This window comes from Passer domesticus, chromosome 25 (assembly GCF_036417665.1).
Source record: "Passer domesticus isolate bPasDom1 chromosome 25, bPasDom1.hap1, whole genome shotgun sequence".
NCBI lineage: Eukaryota > Metazoa > Chordata > Aves > Passeriformes > Passeridae > Passer > Passer domesticus.
Genome location: NC_087498.1, coordinates 825,023 through 843,694, shown reverse-complemented (window position 1 = coordinate 843,694; position 18,672 = coordinate 825,023). Strand labels below are relative to the sequence as shown.

The 18,672-nt window shown below is 50.2% G+C and overlaps 1 protein-coding gene across 5 annotated transcripts in view; it reads right to left on the bottom strand.

Annotated features, from left to right (window-relative positions):
- The window catches only part of PPP1R12B (protein phosphatase 1 regulatory subunit 12B), a 132,631-nt gene that overhangs the window by 17,287 nt on the left and 96,672 nt on the right, over positions 1 to 18,672 (bottom strand). The window contains exon 1 of one of the 5 annotated variants that reach the window (XM_064399293.1): positions 13,741 to 14,430. The exons of the other annotated variants lie outside the window; for them this stretch is intronic. Coding sequence (XP_064255363.1) covers positions 13,741 to 13,842 — 102 coding nt within the window. The 5' untranslated portion in view covers positions 13,843 to 14,430. Of the gene's footprint in view, positions 1 to 13,740; positions 14,431 to 18,672 lie in introns of those variants that run through there. 5 annotated transcript variants of the gene reach the window in all.

The window sequence follows — 18,672 nt, the reverse complement described above, 5'->3', positions numbered from 1 at the left end:
GAGTACACTCCATGGAGAGAGGGATTAAGACACCCATTACACGGAGGATGGTGGACAAGTGACCCAGCCACCCCTCCACTCCAAGCCACAGGAGCAGAGGCAGATCCCAGAGCATCCTGCCCTGTGCCCAGCCCTGCCTGCTGCTTGCCGGGACACGGAAACCTATTACCTGCACCTGGCTGCTGAGTTTTTAATTCATGCCAGCCTAATGTGACCCTCATTTGGCATCCTGATTGAGGACAGGAAGGTGCCTGGGGAGTCTGCAGTGCGTGGGCTCTGCAGCACAGCCTCTGACACGCTGTGCTGTGAGCACCAGCACCAAGAAAATGAACGGCCCAGAGCCTGCACGTGGAGCCTTGAGGAGGGACCACAGCTCAGCCAAAGCTGCTACCTGCAGAGATCAAAAGAACAAACAAACCCTGCTATGAATTAGCACATTCTCCCTCCAGCTCTGCCCACAGGGCCATCCTCAGCCAGGCTCTTGGGCAGGTCTAGTGCCAGCCTGTCTTAGGTTGCAAGATGCAGCTAGGGGTGTGCATTCTATCCCCATCTGTCAGAGCTGGGGCAGTTCTCTGCTGTTCACGGGGCAGTTTTATTCATCTCTCCCACAGCCAATCCTCCCTCCAGGAGATCTCTGCTGTCCATGGCCACTGAGTGTCCCTGCATGGCTGATCAAATTCCAGCATCCCATGGGGAGATGCTCCGCCCAGGGCAGGAGCCAAGCATTCCTACCTGGATCCAATCTGAGCCTGGAACAGCACAGCAGCCTTTGCCCCCTGCATTCCCAGAGGAGCAGCTTTCTCCTGCCCTGCATTCCCAGAGGGAGACCAGGCCCATCTCCAGCAGCTCTGGAGCTCCAGAGGAAAACTCCCGCCTTGTGCAGGATCCCTGCTCCAGCAGAAGCACAGCTGGCACTGCAGGAGGGCTGAGCCCCCATGGGATGGGACTGTGCCACCACCCTGACCCACACGGGGTCAGGTCATATGATGTCTCTGTCAGTGAGGTTTTTTTTTGTACTATTTTATTTGTATTTTTAATTTTCCTAGTAAAGAACTGCTCTTCCTGCTCCCATATCTTTGCCTGAGAGCCTCTTAGTTTCAAAACTATAAAAATTCAGAGGGAGGGGCTTTACATTTTCCATTTCACAGGAGGCTCCTGCCTTCCTTAGCAGACACCTGGCTTTTCAAACCAAGACATAGCCCCACCCTGAAGACACCACAACCAAAGGCCCCGAGCCACATGTCCTGAGCCACAGCAGTGGGTCCAGCCTGGTACTATTTTATTTGCTCTAATAAAATCTCTTTCTTCTTTTCATCTTACAGGTGAGGAACCTCACAAGGAAGATAACAGATGCATTTCCACCACGGCTAAGCCCTGCTGCCCCTCTACAAGCCATGTTTGATGCTGTCTGGGAAGCATCTCATGCCACTCAATGCCTGGCAGCTGCCTGATGTCGTGACAGGGACACAGCCCTCTTGTCCAAACAGCTGGCTCAGGCCGTGCTCTGTATGGAACCTGAAGGCAGCAAGTTGGGACAGTTTCTGTACAGATGGCCTCCAGCAGAGGGCTGTTAGAAAGACAGACCATAAATCCAACCACATGCTGGGCTCATGCAGGGGAGGGGGAGATTCTCCCCCTCTGTCCTGCTCAGCTGAGACCCTACCTGCAGAGCTGCCCCAGCCCTGGGCTTCCAGCTTGGGAAGGATGTGGAGCTGCTGGAGCGAGCCCAGAGGAAGTCACGGAGATGCTCCAAGGCCTAGATCCCCTCTGCTCTGGAGTCAGGCTGGGAGAGCTGGGGATGTTCACCCGGAGGAAAGAAGGCTCTGGGGAGACCTTAGAGTCCCCTCCTGTGCCTGAAGGGGCTTCAGGAGAGCTGGAGAGTGACTTTGGACAAGGATCTGGAATGATGGAACAAGGGAGAATGGCTTATCACTGGCAGAGGGCAGGGTTACTTGTGACAGCGGGAAGAAATCCTTCCCTGTGAGGATGGTGAGGTCCTGGCACAGTTTGCTCTGAGAAACTGGGCATAGCTGCCCCTGGATTGCTGGAAGTGTCCAAGGCCAGGCTGGACAGGGCTTGGAGCAACCTGGGCTAGTGGAAGGTGTCACTGCCCATGGCAGAGGGTGGGACTGGACAAACTTTGATGGTCCCTTCCCACACAAACCAGCCTGGGATACAAAGGATTTCCCATTTTCAGCCACACACATGCTGGTCTCTCCATAGTGCTTTGTTAGCTGAGCTTTCAACATTTGTTTCCTAAACCCCTCGGCAGCATGACAGCTCCTTTTGAATCCTGGCCCAATGACCCAACCTCCCCTGAAGGGAGAAGGAAGAGAAGGGAATTACAGTGATGAACAAGGCTCTTTTTGAAAGTTATTTGCGCACTTCATGCTAATCCCTTTCAGTGATGACTTTTGATATGATGACAAATGGCTGGGCAAGTAATCCACTCCTCAGAAAGCCTGAATTTACTTCAGCAAACGCACCTGCTAATGGATTTGAACAGTGCTGGGAAACATCATGTGGCTGGGCAAGGTGACATGGAATCCAGGCAGGTCCCTGAGCCAGCCAGGGCACTTGCAGCAAGAGGAAAAACCACTTCTGTCCTTTTTCCTTCTAAGAAATGAGAATTTCCATATGCAGGGGGAACAGGGGCATGCTTCCACAAAGGAATCACCTTAAGCATACATAGCAAAAAGGGGGGAAACCCTGAGGTTTATTGTATTTATGACTTTCCTGTGATGGATACAGCAATGGATTGGTTCAGTCTGTGACTGTCTGTATGAGTTTAAAAAAAAGCAAAGTGCCAGATGAGAGGGTCTGTCAGCACTGAGCAGAGCCACCCTGCAGTAACCTGGAATCATGGAATGACAGCACCATTAAGGTAGAAAAAGCCTTCTAGGAGAAGAACGATGAAGCTCGGGAAGGGTCTGGAGCACCAGGAGTGGCTGAGGGAGCTGGAAAGGGGCTCAGCCTGGAGAAAAGGAGGCTCAGGGGGGACCTTGTGGCTCTGCACAACTCCCTGACAGGAGGGGGAAGCTGGGGGGGGGTCGGGCTCTGCTCCCAGGGAACAGGGACAGGAGGAGAGGAAACAGCCTCAAGGGGAGGGTCGGGTTGGATAACAGGGAAAATTTCTTCCGTGAAGGGCTGGTCAGGCCCTGGCACAGCTGCCCAGGGCAGTGGTGGAGTCAGCATCCCTGGAAGTCTTTAAAAAACATGTGGATGTGGCACCTGGGACATGGGCTAGCAGTGAACAGGGCAGTGTTCACTCCATGATCTTAGAGGGCTTTTCCAACCTCATGGAAACCATGGAATTCCATGATTCTATGGAACACTGGAGGAGGCGCTTAACTGAGACATCCCTGCCATTTGTGCAAAGAGAGACAAACATCTTCAGAGGCCACAGGGATGTCACACTGGAGACATAGTTTCAGCAGAAAACAACTTTTTTCCTGCTCAGTTCTGCCCAGTGTTTGACCATGGCATCTTTGAAACCCTCTCCATGTGCTTCCAGCTGCACCTGCTCCAACAGAGCAGCCCTCACTGGCCCTGCCTGCACTGCCCTGTCCAACAGCCACCAAGTATCACTGGAATTCCATCACTGGCTGGCTCCCTGTGCTGCCCATGGCAGTGAGGAAGGAGGTCGTTTGCTCAGAGACACCATCCCAGAACTGAAAATTCCAAGGTAAGAGTGAGAAGGTGAAGGACAAAACTCTTCTTCCTTCATTGCTGGGAAGAGAAGTTGGGAATGAACAGAGGGAATGAAGAGCTGAGGCATCACACGTGCACTTGACTGAGCTGGTGCAAGAAGGGTCTTTTCCCTCCTGACTTTCCTGAAGGGAATTGTTAGGGTTTGTGAGGGGATGCTGAGAAACCGCTGTATCCACTCCAGTCATTATCAACAAATGCACTGGAGGCTTTTTCCTTTCCCTGGAAAATTTGGAGCAGCACTGCAGTTTTGCCCAGATTAATTTATTTCCCTCGGGATCAAAATTCAACTAAAAACATCAAGAGCCAGGGAAGCATCGAGTTGTGAAATGATCCTTTCATAATCTAAACAGGGTCAGAGCGCTGCAGGGGTTGGGGGAACACGGGGGCTGGAGGTGCCTGCCCTGGTTCAGAATCCAGCACGGCAGCTGAGCTGAGCCCTGCTGCTGCTGCTGCCCAGACACCCAAGGGGATGACTTCTGCAGGGAAACTAAAAAGCACGGAGCACTTGCAGACATGCTCACAAGCTTCTGGTAATCCCCAGGTCTCAGAGCTCTCACCAGAAAGATCTCATCACCCTCCCTCCCATTCATCTCATGGTGGGCAGTACATCCAGGTAGTGCTCAGGTGGTGGAGGACACTGAAGGGGTTCAGCCCATTTTGCCAGCTCAGAGATCATCCAACCCAGGTGGGCTGGAAAATCATCAGGATCTGAGATGGGACCCAAGAAAAAGGACTAAGAACACCACAGAATCATGGAATCAAAGAATGGTTTGGGTTGGAAGGGACCTTAATGCTCATCCAGTTCCACCCCTTGCCATGGGCAGGGACACCTTGCACTATCCCAGGTAGCTCCAAGCCCTGCCCAACCTGGTCTTGGGCACTTCCACAGATTCTCAGGGTGCTGACACTGGTCACTCTCAGGGAAAAGGCACAGCTGGGTACCAACCATGGCTCCACCTACCCAGAGTGCTGGGATGATGCCTTGTGCCAGAAATACCATCCAGGCCTGATTTTAAAAATGTACTTGGACTGTGGAGGGCAGAAGCCTTCCCTCAAAACCAGAAAATTTTGCAGCTGTTGCGAGCTCAGTGATGAATAATTTAAACCAAATTCCTCATGGAAGGTTTCAATAAAATACAGCCCTGAACTGCAGCGACAAAAGGGGGATTGGCTGCTGCTTTCGCCAAGGCAGAAACTGCCCTAATTGCTTCCAGTTGCATTCTGTGGCTGAGGTTGGAGCCAGTGAAGGCACAATTCCCTGCTATTTACATTTTTTCAAGAAAAAAGAGAAAAAAAAAACAAACAAGGAAGAAAAAAGAAGAAAATAGATGCTTTGGGAACATTTTATGCTTCTTTATCTCCAACTGGCCAATCTCAGGACAGTGTACACTATTTTAAGAGAGTTGTCAAGGAATTTATTTTGGTGTGTTTTGTCTCAGAAATCCTGACCAATGCCTACGATTAACTACCATATGTAATGAGACCCAGGGGCACAGGTCCAGCTCTGTCCTCCTATAAGCAACTGGGGAAGTTTTAGAAACCCCTCAAATTTTCTTCTTGTGCTGGCAAATATCCTCTTGATGAGCTGTGTTTTGGGGTTCTTTCCCTTTTATAAGCAAAAGTCACTATGTTCCTGCAGTTACGTAGCTGAGCTGCTCCTACCTGAGCTCCAGTGTTGGGCCAGGCTGATGTGTGTTCCAAAGGTCAACCTCCCCCTCTCAGAAGCACCGAATCCTGAGCTGGAAGGGTTCCATGAGGATCGAGCCCACCTTGTGGCCCTGCCCAGGACACCCCAACAATCCCACCCTGGGCATCCCTGGCAGTGCTGTCCAAACACTCCCAGAGCTCTGGCAGCCTCAGGGCTGTGCCCATTCCCTGGGGAGCCTGGGCAGTGCCAGCACCCTCTGGGGAAGAACCTTTCCTGATCTCCAGCCTGACCTGCCCTGGCCCAGCCCCAGCTGCTCCCTCAGGTCCTGTCCCTGTCACAGAGAGCAGAGGAAGGAGCTGCCCCTCATGAGGAGCTGCAGCCCCCAGTGGGGGCTGACCTCAGGCCCCAGGGTGAACAGACCAAGTGCCCTCAGCAGCTCCTCGTGTGGCCCCTCCAGACCCTTCCCTATTTCTGTGTCCCTCTTTTGGACACTCTCCAATAACTTCAGATCCTTCTTACATTGGGGTGCCCAAAACTGCCCCCCGGACTTGAGGCGAGCCCACGCCAGGGAAGAGCAGGACACGGCTGAAGGCAGGAATTCCTCCAGGAGCCAGTGTAGCCAGAGCCGAGCTGGAAGGAAGAGAAGCCAGGAGGAGGCTGCCTGGGACACCTCAGACCATCCCCAGTGGGTACAACTCAGGTCAGTGATCCCCTCCAGCTGCATTTGTCATTCCAGTCAGGAACGGCTGGGATCAAGTTTAGTTTTTCAGTGGGTGCAGAATAATTCGAAGGTCTGGCTGAACTCTACTTTTGAGAGTTATTTTGAGGTCATTGCCTCCCTCAGAAAGCTGCTCCTCTGACCTGATAGCTGTGGTTTGTGCAGCATCCTGTTAGCTCCATTGGCGTGATGGATGCGCTGCTTCCAGCTTGAGCCTGCAATCGTGCAAATGCAAGGATTCCAAAATCCCGTGGAAATGATTAATAATCCAGTGCAGCCAAACCACCTCCATGTAACCTCCAACTCCCCAAAGCCTGATGCAAAATATGTTTTCTCAAACTATAAATCAATAAACTTTGCTTAAGAAAAACTGCTATTACTGAAGCATAACATTAAAAGCTTCTCCAAGATGGAATAGTGGCTTTGGCAGCTGGCTGCAGCAGATCCCATAATTTTCAGTACAAACAGCATGTATTTAATCAGAAACAAACATCCAGGGCTGTGAGGGACTGATGGCCACATCTCCTGCCATCCCAAACAAACTACAGTCAGATGCTGGTCTGTGTCATGAGTGCCATGGCCAGCCTGTGGCTCTGTGCTCCAAAACGCTCTCATGGACCATGGGCTTTCCAGCAGCTGCAGTTTATTCCCAATGTCTCTTGGGGATAAAACTCACCATGTAAAACATCAGGCTGGATAGTATTTTAATTTAGGAAAGGCCATAATTCTGAAACCCAGGGTTCATTGCCCTTTTTCCCTTCTTTTCTAAGGGATCGAATTTTATTGGTGAAAAATTTAATTTCACAAAGTGACGCGATCTTAGACAAAACTCTCCAGACATATGGAAATAAAAACCAAGCAGCCAAGTGACATGAGAGGAAAAGATTTCTACTAATTTCTTCCAGATGAGAATGCCACAGGTCTGCAGGAACCCCATCCCTGCCCTGCAAAAACTCTGGCAGGATGTTCTCAGATCTTTGGTTAGGGACTTAAATACCTCTTGAACCAGCAGTGAGGGTGAGAGCTGCCAACAGCCAACCGGCAACTTTTCAGTGTGAAGTTCACTCCAAAATCCAGTGAACAGCTCCTGAGGCAGCAGCCACATTCCCACAACAGCACTGTGGGCACAGGCAGCACGTGGCAGTGAGACTGGAATCATGGAATCCCAGAACTATGAGGACTGGAAAAGCCCTCTAAGACCATCAAGCCCAAATGTTACCCCACACTACCGTGTTCACCACTAACTCATGTCCCCAGGTGTGATATTCCAGGTGCCACATCCACATGTTTTCTGAACACCTCCTGAGATGGTGACTCCATCTCTGCCCAGGGCAGCCTGAGCCAGTGCCTGAGCACCTTTTCATGGAAGAAGTTTTCCTCACTATCCTACCTGAACCTCCCTCAGCACAACTTGAGGCCATTTCCTCTTGTCTTGTTGCTTTTCACCTGGGAGAAGAGGATGATGCCCACCCAGCAATGCTGGGTTAATGTTTGGTCTCACTGATCTTAGAATGCTTTTCCAACCTTAATGATTCCATGATTATATGATTCTATGCACCACCTCCCATGAATAGCACAAGTAGAGCAGCCAGTACACAGGGAAATGGATGAACTGGGCTCTGTCTCTCTTCCAGCCCTATTTTTGATGGGCTTGTGTTCATTTCATGAAAAACAGAACTCTAGTGGGCTCCTGCAGGGAAGCAGACACTGGTTTCCAGTTTAGCAGGATGAAGTGGTTTGCTGCTCACAGAATTTCCACCCACTCTCCTCATCACTCCTGTGGCTGCTCATTCCCATCCTGCAGCACTTCCGCCCCTCTCTGTCCCTGGTTTTGTGGCTGTACCATTAACTGACCCAAATTAAGGGCATTCATTGTATTCCCGCTCCTCCCTTCATCCCTTTTAAAGTCCCAGCTGATTCCCAGCTCTGGTGGAACCTCAAGCTGCCCCTGACCTTGTGACCTCCTGCAATGAGCCATGGTTTCAAGGCTGAGCTATCTTGAGGGATTGCTCTCCAACTGCTCAACCAGCTTTTCCAAAGGCAGCACCTCTGACCAGGCAGCTGAGGGTCAAACGGGAGCTTTAAATGAGGCTGAAGTGTTACATCAGGTCCTTTCCAAATAATCCATGACCACTCAGAGCCTTTAACAATTAACAGACTCCCTGCTCCAGCTTTGGCTTGGATCAATTCTGCTGCTCAGGAGGGAGGGAGGAGAGCTGAAGGAACTTCAGCCTCAAGGACAGAAGCTCTTCAGCCCACAGGTCACAGCACATGCCCCGACCCATCTTGTTTATTTATCCATATGCAGGAGCATCGTCTGGCTACTGAGTCACAGCAGGGAACATCTCATGGGTGGTGCCCTGGGAATTACCACAAGTTCCTGGTATGCTTCCAGATATGGACATTTACAGAGGAGAGCTCAAAAAAAAAACAACCCCAAGGACAAACGTAGAAGGATTTAATCCCAATAACGATCTGAGAAACACGATGCTTGAGAAATAACTAGAGACAGAACAAAGGGTGTTGGAGAACCCAGACAAAGGTTAATTGCCTGAAAGTTCAAGTTTCAGTATCCCACATTTTTTGTTGGCTGCTGGGGGAGAAGGGAATAATTTCCACAAACACTGTGTAACTAGTCAGCAATCCAGAATTAGACAGAAACTGTCATGAGACAACTTATTTGATCCTGTTTCAATTTATGTGGCATCACTTTTATCACAACCAAACGGGTCCAAACCACTAAATGGAAACCCAGGAACGTAAAGGTTCCTGGAAAAATATTTTCATAACACTTTCTATTCTCTAATACACTGGCAGTGGCAGCACAGCAAGCTAAATGATTCATAGCAGAAAACCCCATGTGAGAATAAACCTGTGACCAGGAATATCTGAAACGGATGGAACCTGTTGCAAAAACACCACAGAGCAAAAACTGACCAACACATTTATATTCCAAACTCAAGGAAGGCTGTAATCCTATCAGGCATTTCCAATGACCTCCCAGCACTCTGGGACATTGACTTTTTACATGGGCAAGTGACAGGACAAGTGAGGGGACAATTTTAAAGTAAGAGAGGAAAGATTTGCATCAGATATCAGGAAGAAATTCTTCCTGCCCCATCCCTGGAAGTGTCCAAGGCCAGGCTGGACGTGGCTTGGAGTGGCTTGGAGCAACCTGGTCTAGTGGAAGGTGTCCCTGCCCATGGCAAGGGTGTGATGAGATGAGCTTTAAGGTCCCTTCCAACCAAATAATTCTGAGATTCTGTGATTCTATGACCACTTAAACATTAACACCAACCCTGTCAGTATGATTTGCATGCTGAGCACTTGCAGCTCAGCCACTCACATTTTTGTGCATTAGCTTTTCTTTTTGCTGCAGGATTCGCTTTGCCTTCGCGCCGTACGTGTGCACAGAGCGTAGCCAGCCTGGTGCATTTGCTGCCATAGCAATCAGTGCTCAGAGCCCTGCTCAGAGCACCACGGGCTCAGGCTCGTGTGGGGGCTCATTAACAGACGGTGATTTGGGAACGGCTGCTTTTTATACTCAAGTATTACTATCAAGTGACTTGCTGCAAACATACGGCCCATAAAAGGTGATGCTCCTACATCCCATATTTCACCCAGCATGGCTCCTTCAGAGGCTCCAATGAAAGGCAGAATAAAATAAATCAGTGCAGACCACTGCATACACTTAAGAGCTTTATTGCTGAGCTCCTCCTGATAAAATTCAGCTGGAAAGCTCAGGTTATGTATTCTGAAGGTGGCTTAACAAGAGAACAGTCTAACATCAGAGAGAAGAGCCTTGCAGTGAAAGTGTGAGCATGGACAGAACAAGGAGAATTACACAGAATCTCTTGAGGAGTGAGTATCAACCATCAAGCAGCTACTGCACAACTGGGCTGGGCAGAGCATGGACAGAGAGCAGCCCTGGGGAGAAGGACATGGGGGTGTTGGATGAGAAGCCCAGCTTGCCCCAGCCCCGAGCTCTGGCAGCCCAGAGCCCCCCTGTGCTGGGCTGATCCCCCAGGGTGGGCAGCAGGGCAGGGGGGATTCTGCCCCTGTGCCCTGCTCAGCTGAGACCCCACCTGCAGAGCTGCCCCAGCCCTGGGCTTCCAGCTCGGGAAGGATGTGGAGCTGCTGGAGTGAGCCCAGGGGAGGCCACAGAGCTGCTCTGAGGGCTGGAGCCCCTCTGCTCTGGAGCCAGGCTGGGACAGCTGGGATGTCCAGCCTGGAGAAAGATCCGGGGAGTCCTAGAGCCCTTTCCAGAGCCTAAAGAGGATCCAACAGAGCTGGAGAGGGACTTTGGACAAGGGCCTGGAGTGACAGGACAAGGAGGGAATGGCTTCCCACTGCCAGAGGGCAGGGTTGGATGGGATATTGGGAAGAAATCCTTCCCTGTGAGGGTGGGGAGACCCTGGCACAGGTTGCCCAGAGCAGCTGCGGCTGCCCCTGGATCACTGGAAGTGTCCAAGGCCAGACTGGACAGGGCTTGGAGCAACCTGGACTAGTAGAAGTTGTCCCTGCCCATGGGACAATATGGGCTTTAAGATTTCTTCTAACCCAAACGATTCTGGGATTCTAAGTGATGGCAGCCACACAGATGCAGCCTCTACTGAAACAGCAGCCCACATACATCGATGACAATTTTAAATTTTGATGATCTTTTTGACAGCAAAAAATATCAGCTAATAAATCAAGAAGGAACAGTTTATAAAAAAGGGGCAGGTTTGACAAAGAGGTGGAAAACAAATAAAAAGCTGTAATTGGAATCTCTGCAGAAAGTTAGGAGCATGCATTCTCCTTAACTTTTGTTTTCCCTCCTAACCAATAGCCTGTGGAGAAGCACAAGGGTTACAAAGTACCACAACAAACAGATGGATAAGCCTAAACATAAACTACATGGTACTCCCTTTCTTATGAAAAAAATGACCAGCCCAGCAGAATAGGAAAAAAAAAAAAAAAAACACAACAACAACAACAACAAAAAAAAGCAGTCCTTGACTTCATTCTCACTCTTCCAGTCCTGTCATTTATTTGCTTAAAAGCACACAACAGGTTTCATGCCACTGGATGCCTATTACATTCTTGGAAGTGAATATTATTTTTTTCAGGAGGAGAAACCTCAAGCTAAATCACTATGGTGCAAAACATGTTGACAAGGCACCCACTGCCAAACACTTGAAGCTTGTGCCAAATAACGGGACCATCTGAATTGATTTCAAAGGGGTTTGAGTTTCCTCTGATGAGGAACATCCTCATTAAAGCAACATCTACCCTGGGGGATTTAACAGGATTTGTGTATTTTAGTTTGTGGCGGTCCCAGGGCTATGGGACAGTGCTGACCTGGCACAGGGACCCCATCCCACTGTCACCAGAATCACCTGTGCAGGGATATTCCCTTTCTTATGGATTGCATGAGTTCACTGCAAAGTGCCCCCTTCCTTAGCTGTGCATTCGGGGACTTCCCATCAATCAAAGGAAGAAAAACCCCAGGCAATATTCCCCTAACTCCTAAGGAGGAGCATTCCAAGCAGCAGTGCAAGTGCAGAGGGAACACCATGGGAAACTGCTTGGCAAATGACATGTAATGTAGCTTTTGTCACTCCTTGATAAGTCAAACCTCCTTTGCTCTGCCTGGCTCTCCAAGAGTTTTCTCCCTGTGTGCACCATGTGTGAGGCTCCTGCCTGCTCGTGTGTGCTCACACCCCTGCTCAGCTGGGAGTGTTCAGAGCCCACAACTCTACTGGTGTCAGCGGACTGGATGGAAAGATAAAAGTCTCCAAGGTATCACATTCCTACCTGGTTTATGAAGGGTGGTGGCTCCTCATGGCACAGGCCTGTTACTGTGGGCATGGGGAAGTGGGTGAGGATGAATAAACATGCGGGACAAACCCAGAATAAACCAAACTCCCTTCTCTTGCTCATGGCAAAATTGCATTGTCCTGGAGAAAGAGTTAACTCAGATCCTTATTTTAGCCCGAAGACATCGCTTCCCTAATCACCCTTTTAAGGCATGGGCTATTTCCATAACCCAGATAGCACCAGCGCTGTTTCCTACACTGACTGAGTCCATGCTGCTGTATTCCCCACCTGGTTTTCCCTACAGATGCTGTGGAGTCACAGCTGGCACTGCCTTACCACTGCAAGGATCTCCAATGCTCATGTGCTGGTTTTCATCAAAATCTCACTAACAAGAAGCTCTTCTCCAGGCTCTCTCATTCCCACCTGAGAACTCCCACCCCCTTCTCCAATACCCGCAGCTCCCCAGGAGCCTGCAAATCTCATTGCGGTGATGGAGAGAGAAACGAGCACCACCTCCACCCACCAGAGAGTTCCCAGCACTTTCTCCAACACCCACGGACCCTCAGGAGTGCTGCAGTCCCCCCATGGCTCTGGACAGAGAAACCAGCCCCTCCTGTCATCTGCTCCAGGCACAGCTCAGGGCTCTTGTGAGATGTTTGTCACTCACTTGTATGCCCAGATACATAAGAGGGAGGAATGAGTCAGTCTGAACATGTCTGACCTTGGGGTTTGAAAGAAAGTAAACCCTTTCTAGCACACTGGGATGGTTCCCCACCTGTTACCAGGCTGGTGATCAACAGTAAACCCTTTAGGGAGGAGTGGTAAGCACAGTGCTTAAACTGATGAGGGAAGCCCATCCAAGCCCACGGGAGATGGTTTTAGATTATCTGAACCATCCCAAAGACACTCCAGCTGCAGAAGGATGAAACCATCTGCTTCTGATTACAGTTAACAGCCCAGGGCAACCAGCAGCCACAGAAGCCTCAAGGCTGAAGTTCTCTAGGTCAGGAACTGCTTCCATTAATGCCACAGCAGTGGATTAAAACTCAAATATTTTGGGCAATACTTTTTCCAGACCAAGATCTGTCCCTTCCAACAGAGCAGGCAATGCATATCTGATTTGAGCAAATACCAGTGCTGGAATTAATTTAATGCTCCCATCTAAAATTAGCCCAGCTGTTAAAAACTAATTCCTCCAGGCTTTGACTCCAGCATGATAATATTTCTTGATGGTGAAGAGGCTGCCTGTACAATGATATGGACCCAGAGGGTTTGTGACAGCTTCTCCCATGACTCTGGAGCTATCAGCAGTACTGCTGGGAAGCATTCCCAACTTTCCAACACCTTGAGAGAGGAGGATACCAGCTCTGGTTTGGGGAGTACAGGGAGTACCTTGACTTGCCTCCTGCTACAGGTGATCTTATTCCATTTTTTTTGTGGTGTTGAAATTATTAAACTACAGCACAGGCCAGCTCAGCCCCAGGGGTGAAAGTTGAACACAAACCTGGTTTCACCAGTGGTATCAAAGTGTTTATGAAGCTGGTCAGGTTCTGCCTCGTTTTTACCAGGAAGGTTTTATTCCAGCAACAGCCTACCAGGAGAGCCATGTTCCAGGACAGGTGGAAACTACCATCCCAGCAATTCCCTACACCACCAACTGCTAATCCCAGTGCAGGGACTCTGGCAGCTGCTTAAAACCTGTTGCTGCAGAGGCACCATCCCAAGTTTCATTTAAACCATCCTCTTTCCAAAGGAAACCACAGGCACAGGTCTCCAAGGGTAAGACAACAAACCGCCACCACTGGGCTCTGCTCAGAGCATATGCTGAGCAGGGTAATACAGAAAGGAAAAAGCTGCTTACTCTGAGCGTCTTTGCGATCGGGGAAGGAGAGGACGGGGGAGAGTCTGACTGAGCCTTCCTGCTGCGAGTGTATTCCTTACTCCTGGTGTACAGGGACGACATGGCCTCGCGGGCTGGCTCTGAGAAGCAACACCAGTCTTGCTCTCCTGTCGCTCTACGGTGCTGGGCAGGTCCTTCTTCCAAGGTCAGAACAAACTAATTAAACTATTCACAGCTCTGGTAATTAAACCCTCCTGTTTAGGGTGTATAATTTTAGGCATTAATCTGCTGCAGGAAGACCTGAGGCTCCACAAGGTTTCTTGTCCGAGCAGAAGCAGAGAAGGTGTCAAGGACTCGCTGTGCTCCAGTGCCGGGCGCTGCTCTGTGCCAGCCTCACTGCCTGGGCCCCGTCCCGACTTCGCCGCAAAAGGACATTTCCCCTCGTCCAGAGCGTGCCACAGGCCCAGAGGGATCAACCTCTCCCCAGAAGTGCAGGAGGCAGAAACTCCCGGCTCAAGGAGAGAGCTGAAAACTGGCTGGGTATATCTAGACACGAAGCTTTTGCCAAAAAAAGCTAAAAAAAGGAAAGGAAAAGCAAACCCTGATTTACTCCAGAGCGCGGCCGCAAGCTCTGCCCCTGCTGCATGGAGCTGCACGTTTTAAGTGAAACACAAAAGCATTAATCAGGAACAAACGCTGGTTTGGAAAGGGGCAGTCCAGCTGAAGTTGGGTTTTGTTCCATTCTCCTCCTCCACCTCCTCCTCCTCCCCCCTCCGGCGCCCTTACCCACGCACAGGCTTCTCCCGTCCCTCCCGCTGCCTTCTGACATTCTGACATTCCAGATCCTGACTCGCTCCAAGAGGAATGCTGGAGGGCAGCCAGCAGCAGCGATTCACTTTCAGCTTGGGATTTGGGCTGCCAAATTGGGTTTGGGATTGGTTTTGGGATTCGGGCAGGAAAAAAAATGAAAAAAAAATGGAGAGAAGAGAAAATCCTTCCCGAGCTTCTGAGGCCTGGTGGCCTGCGAGTGGATGCTGGAGGTGAGCTCTCGGCACTTTGCAGAGGCTAAATTCCAGAAGTTGTGTGGTGGCTGCAACAAAGGGAGGTGGTTTAAAGGCCGTGGAGCAGCTCGTGCCATGAAAGGGAGGACACACTTGGACAGCACAAGAAGCTTTTTGTTGTTTGCTCATGAGCCTGTTTGAGCTGTGGAAGGGTGACACAGAGCTTGTGTAATGTACACTGGTTCAAGGGAGCGTTTGGAATCAAGGAGGAGGGAGAGGAGCTCGGATGAAAGGACAGAGGGTGTGGAGAGCATGTACCTCTCCCAACTCCCCTCTCTCTGCCAAGCTCTGCTGCTGCCCAAGCTCACTGGAAGTGGCGAGATGGCTCCCTGTGAAGGTGAGCATGTGTCCCTCATGTCCCACTGCAATAGGCCCATGGGATGTTTGTTTGAAAAATGCCTCAAACAGCTCACACAGCCACAGAGAATCACAGAATGGGTGGGGTTGGAAGGCACCTCTGGAGATCATCCAGTCCAACTCCCCTGTCAAGGCAGGGTCACTTAGAGCAGGTGCCTATCCTGCCACTGCATCAGCACATCTGTCCTGCTTCAGCTTCACATCTGCTTAATATCAAACATTTCCTACCAAGTTCAGGTTGGAAGGGGCTTGGAGCAACCTGGGGTAGTGCAAGATGTCCCTACACATGGCAGTGGAATGGAGTGAGATGAGCTTTAAGGTCTCTTCCAATTCAAACTGTTCTGTGAAGTGCAGAATAGCATTTATATTAAAATATTTTAAGAATATTTTCCCACTCTGTGTTGCTCTGAATCTTGTTCCTTTTTGCACCCTGCTTGGCACCTGAGTCATTTAACTGGCACAGAGCTGGGGAAGGGACTTGGAATAGCAGCTTCAGTAATTCCTCTTGCCATCCAGCATCTTCACTTTTCAGGGGCAAAGCAACATCTCTGTTTAACCAGGGAAAGCAGGAGGTGGGGCTGCCAGATTTTTCTGCTCTGAGAAAGTCACAGTGATATCAGGTTTCTCGATACCTCTTCACAAGGAATGAGGGGACTAATCATCCACTGACTGCAGGAGGGTGGAAAAGGGGTTTGGAGAGATGTAATTCTGCCTGGTAATATCTCTGCATTCCCCTTTCAAGGTAAGGAAATGAAGTCCAGACACACGAGAAGGCAGTGACAGGCACCCCGCTGCTCCAGAGGGCTGGGGCAGGACCTTGATCTTTCCAGCCTCCATCTGCTGCACTCATCACACACCTCTCCCTGTACCTGGAGCCCAACTCTGCTCTACAACAAGGCAATCCAGATGCTTCAGAGGCATATTTATAGACCCTGCACACAGGGTGATCCTTTCACACCAGTCTCAGTTTCTGGAGTTTCAAAACAGTGTAAGTGAAACTGGGTGAACGAGCTGGTGGTGCACTGGAGTGTCCCAATCCCAGCTCCAGGGCTGACAAAGCCCAGCTTAATCACCAAGGTGGAGCTACACAGCTCTAAATTGCAGTGTTTGGCTTCCCCTCCCATCCAGTCCCAAATAAACCTCTCTCACATCCCTCCACAGTAATGTTTCTGCTGAGGAGGGGCAGGAAAGCTCCAAAAGCAACATTTTGGTACAGAACTCACAGCCCAAATCCAAAATACACCCTGAGCCATTCCACACTAATTATTTAGTGACCCAGTGTAGATCTGACACAGACTGATTAGTACAGCTTGGTGGACAGCAACTCAATTTAGAGAGAAGGGGAGTCTTGATTAGCCAGGACACAGAGAGCAGCAAGAGATGCAATATGGCAAAACACGCCAGGTTTCAGCATTATTCCAACAAACGCCTGATTTAGGGGTTTCTTCCTGCTGGTTTGTACAGCTTACTTTCAAGTAGTCCCCAGTGGAATTATGAAATATGACTCTCCTTCACAGTGCTGCTATTCCTCACAGACTCAGCTCTGTCATGTTCAAGGTCATTGTTTAGATCTGACTGTTCCTGTCTGTTCAGGAGATTTCTCAGTCAGTACCAGGCTGGTCCGTGCTTTAATTGTGGTGCTGTGCACTTTATAAGGAATATTTATACAACTTTCAGAAAGACATGCACAAAAATCATCTTTCATGACCATTTCCACAACCAATGCACACAATCCCTGTCTGAATGTTGTCCTCATGCTCTGGCCTATTTCTGGGCAAAACCACCTTAAAGTTTCTTCTCACCTTGGACTATAGCAGCACCACTATACTACAGTATTGTGTCTTTCCCATACCCATATGAAAGAGTGTTTTCCCGTAGTTAGAGCTGTGGTCTTGGCTATGATGACTCTTCATACACCTTCACCCAAAACCTGGTCAGGTTTTTCCCCCACAGGGTGCTGGGGCACTGCCCAGGCTCCCCAGGGAATTGTCCCAGCCCCGAGGCTGCCAGAGCTCCAGGAGTGTTTGGACAGCACTGCCAGGGATGCCCAGGGTGGGATTGTTGGGGTGTCTGTGCAGGGCCAGGTGTTGGACTGGATGGGCCTTGTGGGTCCCTTGCAGCTCAGCAGATTCTGCTACTTCCTTTTCCATTCAGATGTCTGTCCTCTCCCTTCCTGTGGTGATGATGCCTGTGTTTGTACTCCATTTTAAAAATTAGTTAGACAGGAGAACTCATATGCAGGAAAATGATGTATCAGAAATAGCATGAAACCCTGAGCTGAATATTTGAGAGGAAAATACATACACCCTTTTTATCTGTGTTGAAAATCTTCACCTACAGAACATGATGCTGGTAAAACAAACGTCAGCAGTGCTGCAACATTCCAACCTGCAGCAGACAAAAATGGGAAACAAATCTGGAGTCAAAGCCAGAGCTGCAGTGATGCTCAGGGGTGATGCAAGCCCACGGCACATTCCCTGAGTGCAGAGGAGGAGAAGCCCTCTTGGGAGACCAGAATTCTAATACAACTTGAAGAATGAGAGTAGCTGGTATTTTTGGAACAAATTATCCCAAAACTATCTCCTGAAAGTCCCAGCTGTCATTTTTCACACCAGGTTTACCACGTACCTCACTGAATTCCTTCCCATCCAGCTGAGTTCTTTCATCTGCAGCCAAACCTCCTCTATCTCCCAGTGCAGGCACGTCCCAGGGAGCACAGTGGTGTCTCCAGCTACACAGGGCTCAGCTGGGGCAGAAAACACAAACTGGGCCCACACAGCAGCAGGACGTTCTCAGCACTGTGACCTCCTCCAGGGCCTCCCTGCCAACATCTGCTAAATTAATCACAGCCAGGGACACCCCTGCCGCAGCACACAACCCGTGATCAGCCAGCAGGGGGAAGGTCTCTGGCACCATCTCGTCCTTGGCCAAGCAGGGCTCCTCTGGGTACCACTGGGCACTCCCAGGTACCATTCCCAACAGGCACCCTGGAGACTGAGCTGGAGGGAGGGAGGATTCAGTCACATGGATGAGCCTTCCTTCCCAGCTGGCCTCAGGGCTAGCAGCAGGCTAAGATGGCACTGTGGTACTGAGCCTTTGAGGATGGGTTCTCAGCACTGGCCCAGTCCCTGCTGTGACCCCCTCCTGTGCTGGGCCAAGTGATGCAAGAACATGGGGGGCACAACTACCTGTGAATTACAATCCAAGTGGAGGGGCAGAACAGGGAGAGGCAGGCAGCAAGCTTCATGTTTTCCTTTGAACCTGCCACAGAATCACCAAGGCTGGAAAAGCTCTTTAAGGTTGAGTCCAACCATTCCCCAGCCAGTGCCATGTTTACCACAAAACCATGTCCCCAAGTGCCACATCTAGACATACTTTGAACATTTCCAGGAATGCTGATTCTACCATTGCCCTTGGCAGTCTGTGCCAGGGTCTGACCAGCCCTCCAGGGAAGAAATTTCCTCCAGTATTCAACTGAACCTCCCCTGGCCCAGCCTGAGGCCGTTCCTTCTCTTCCTGTCCCTGTTCCCTGGGA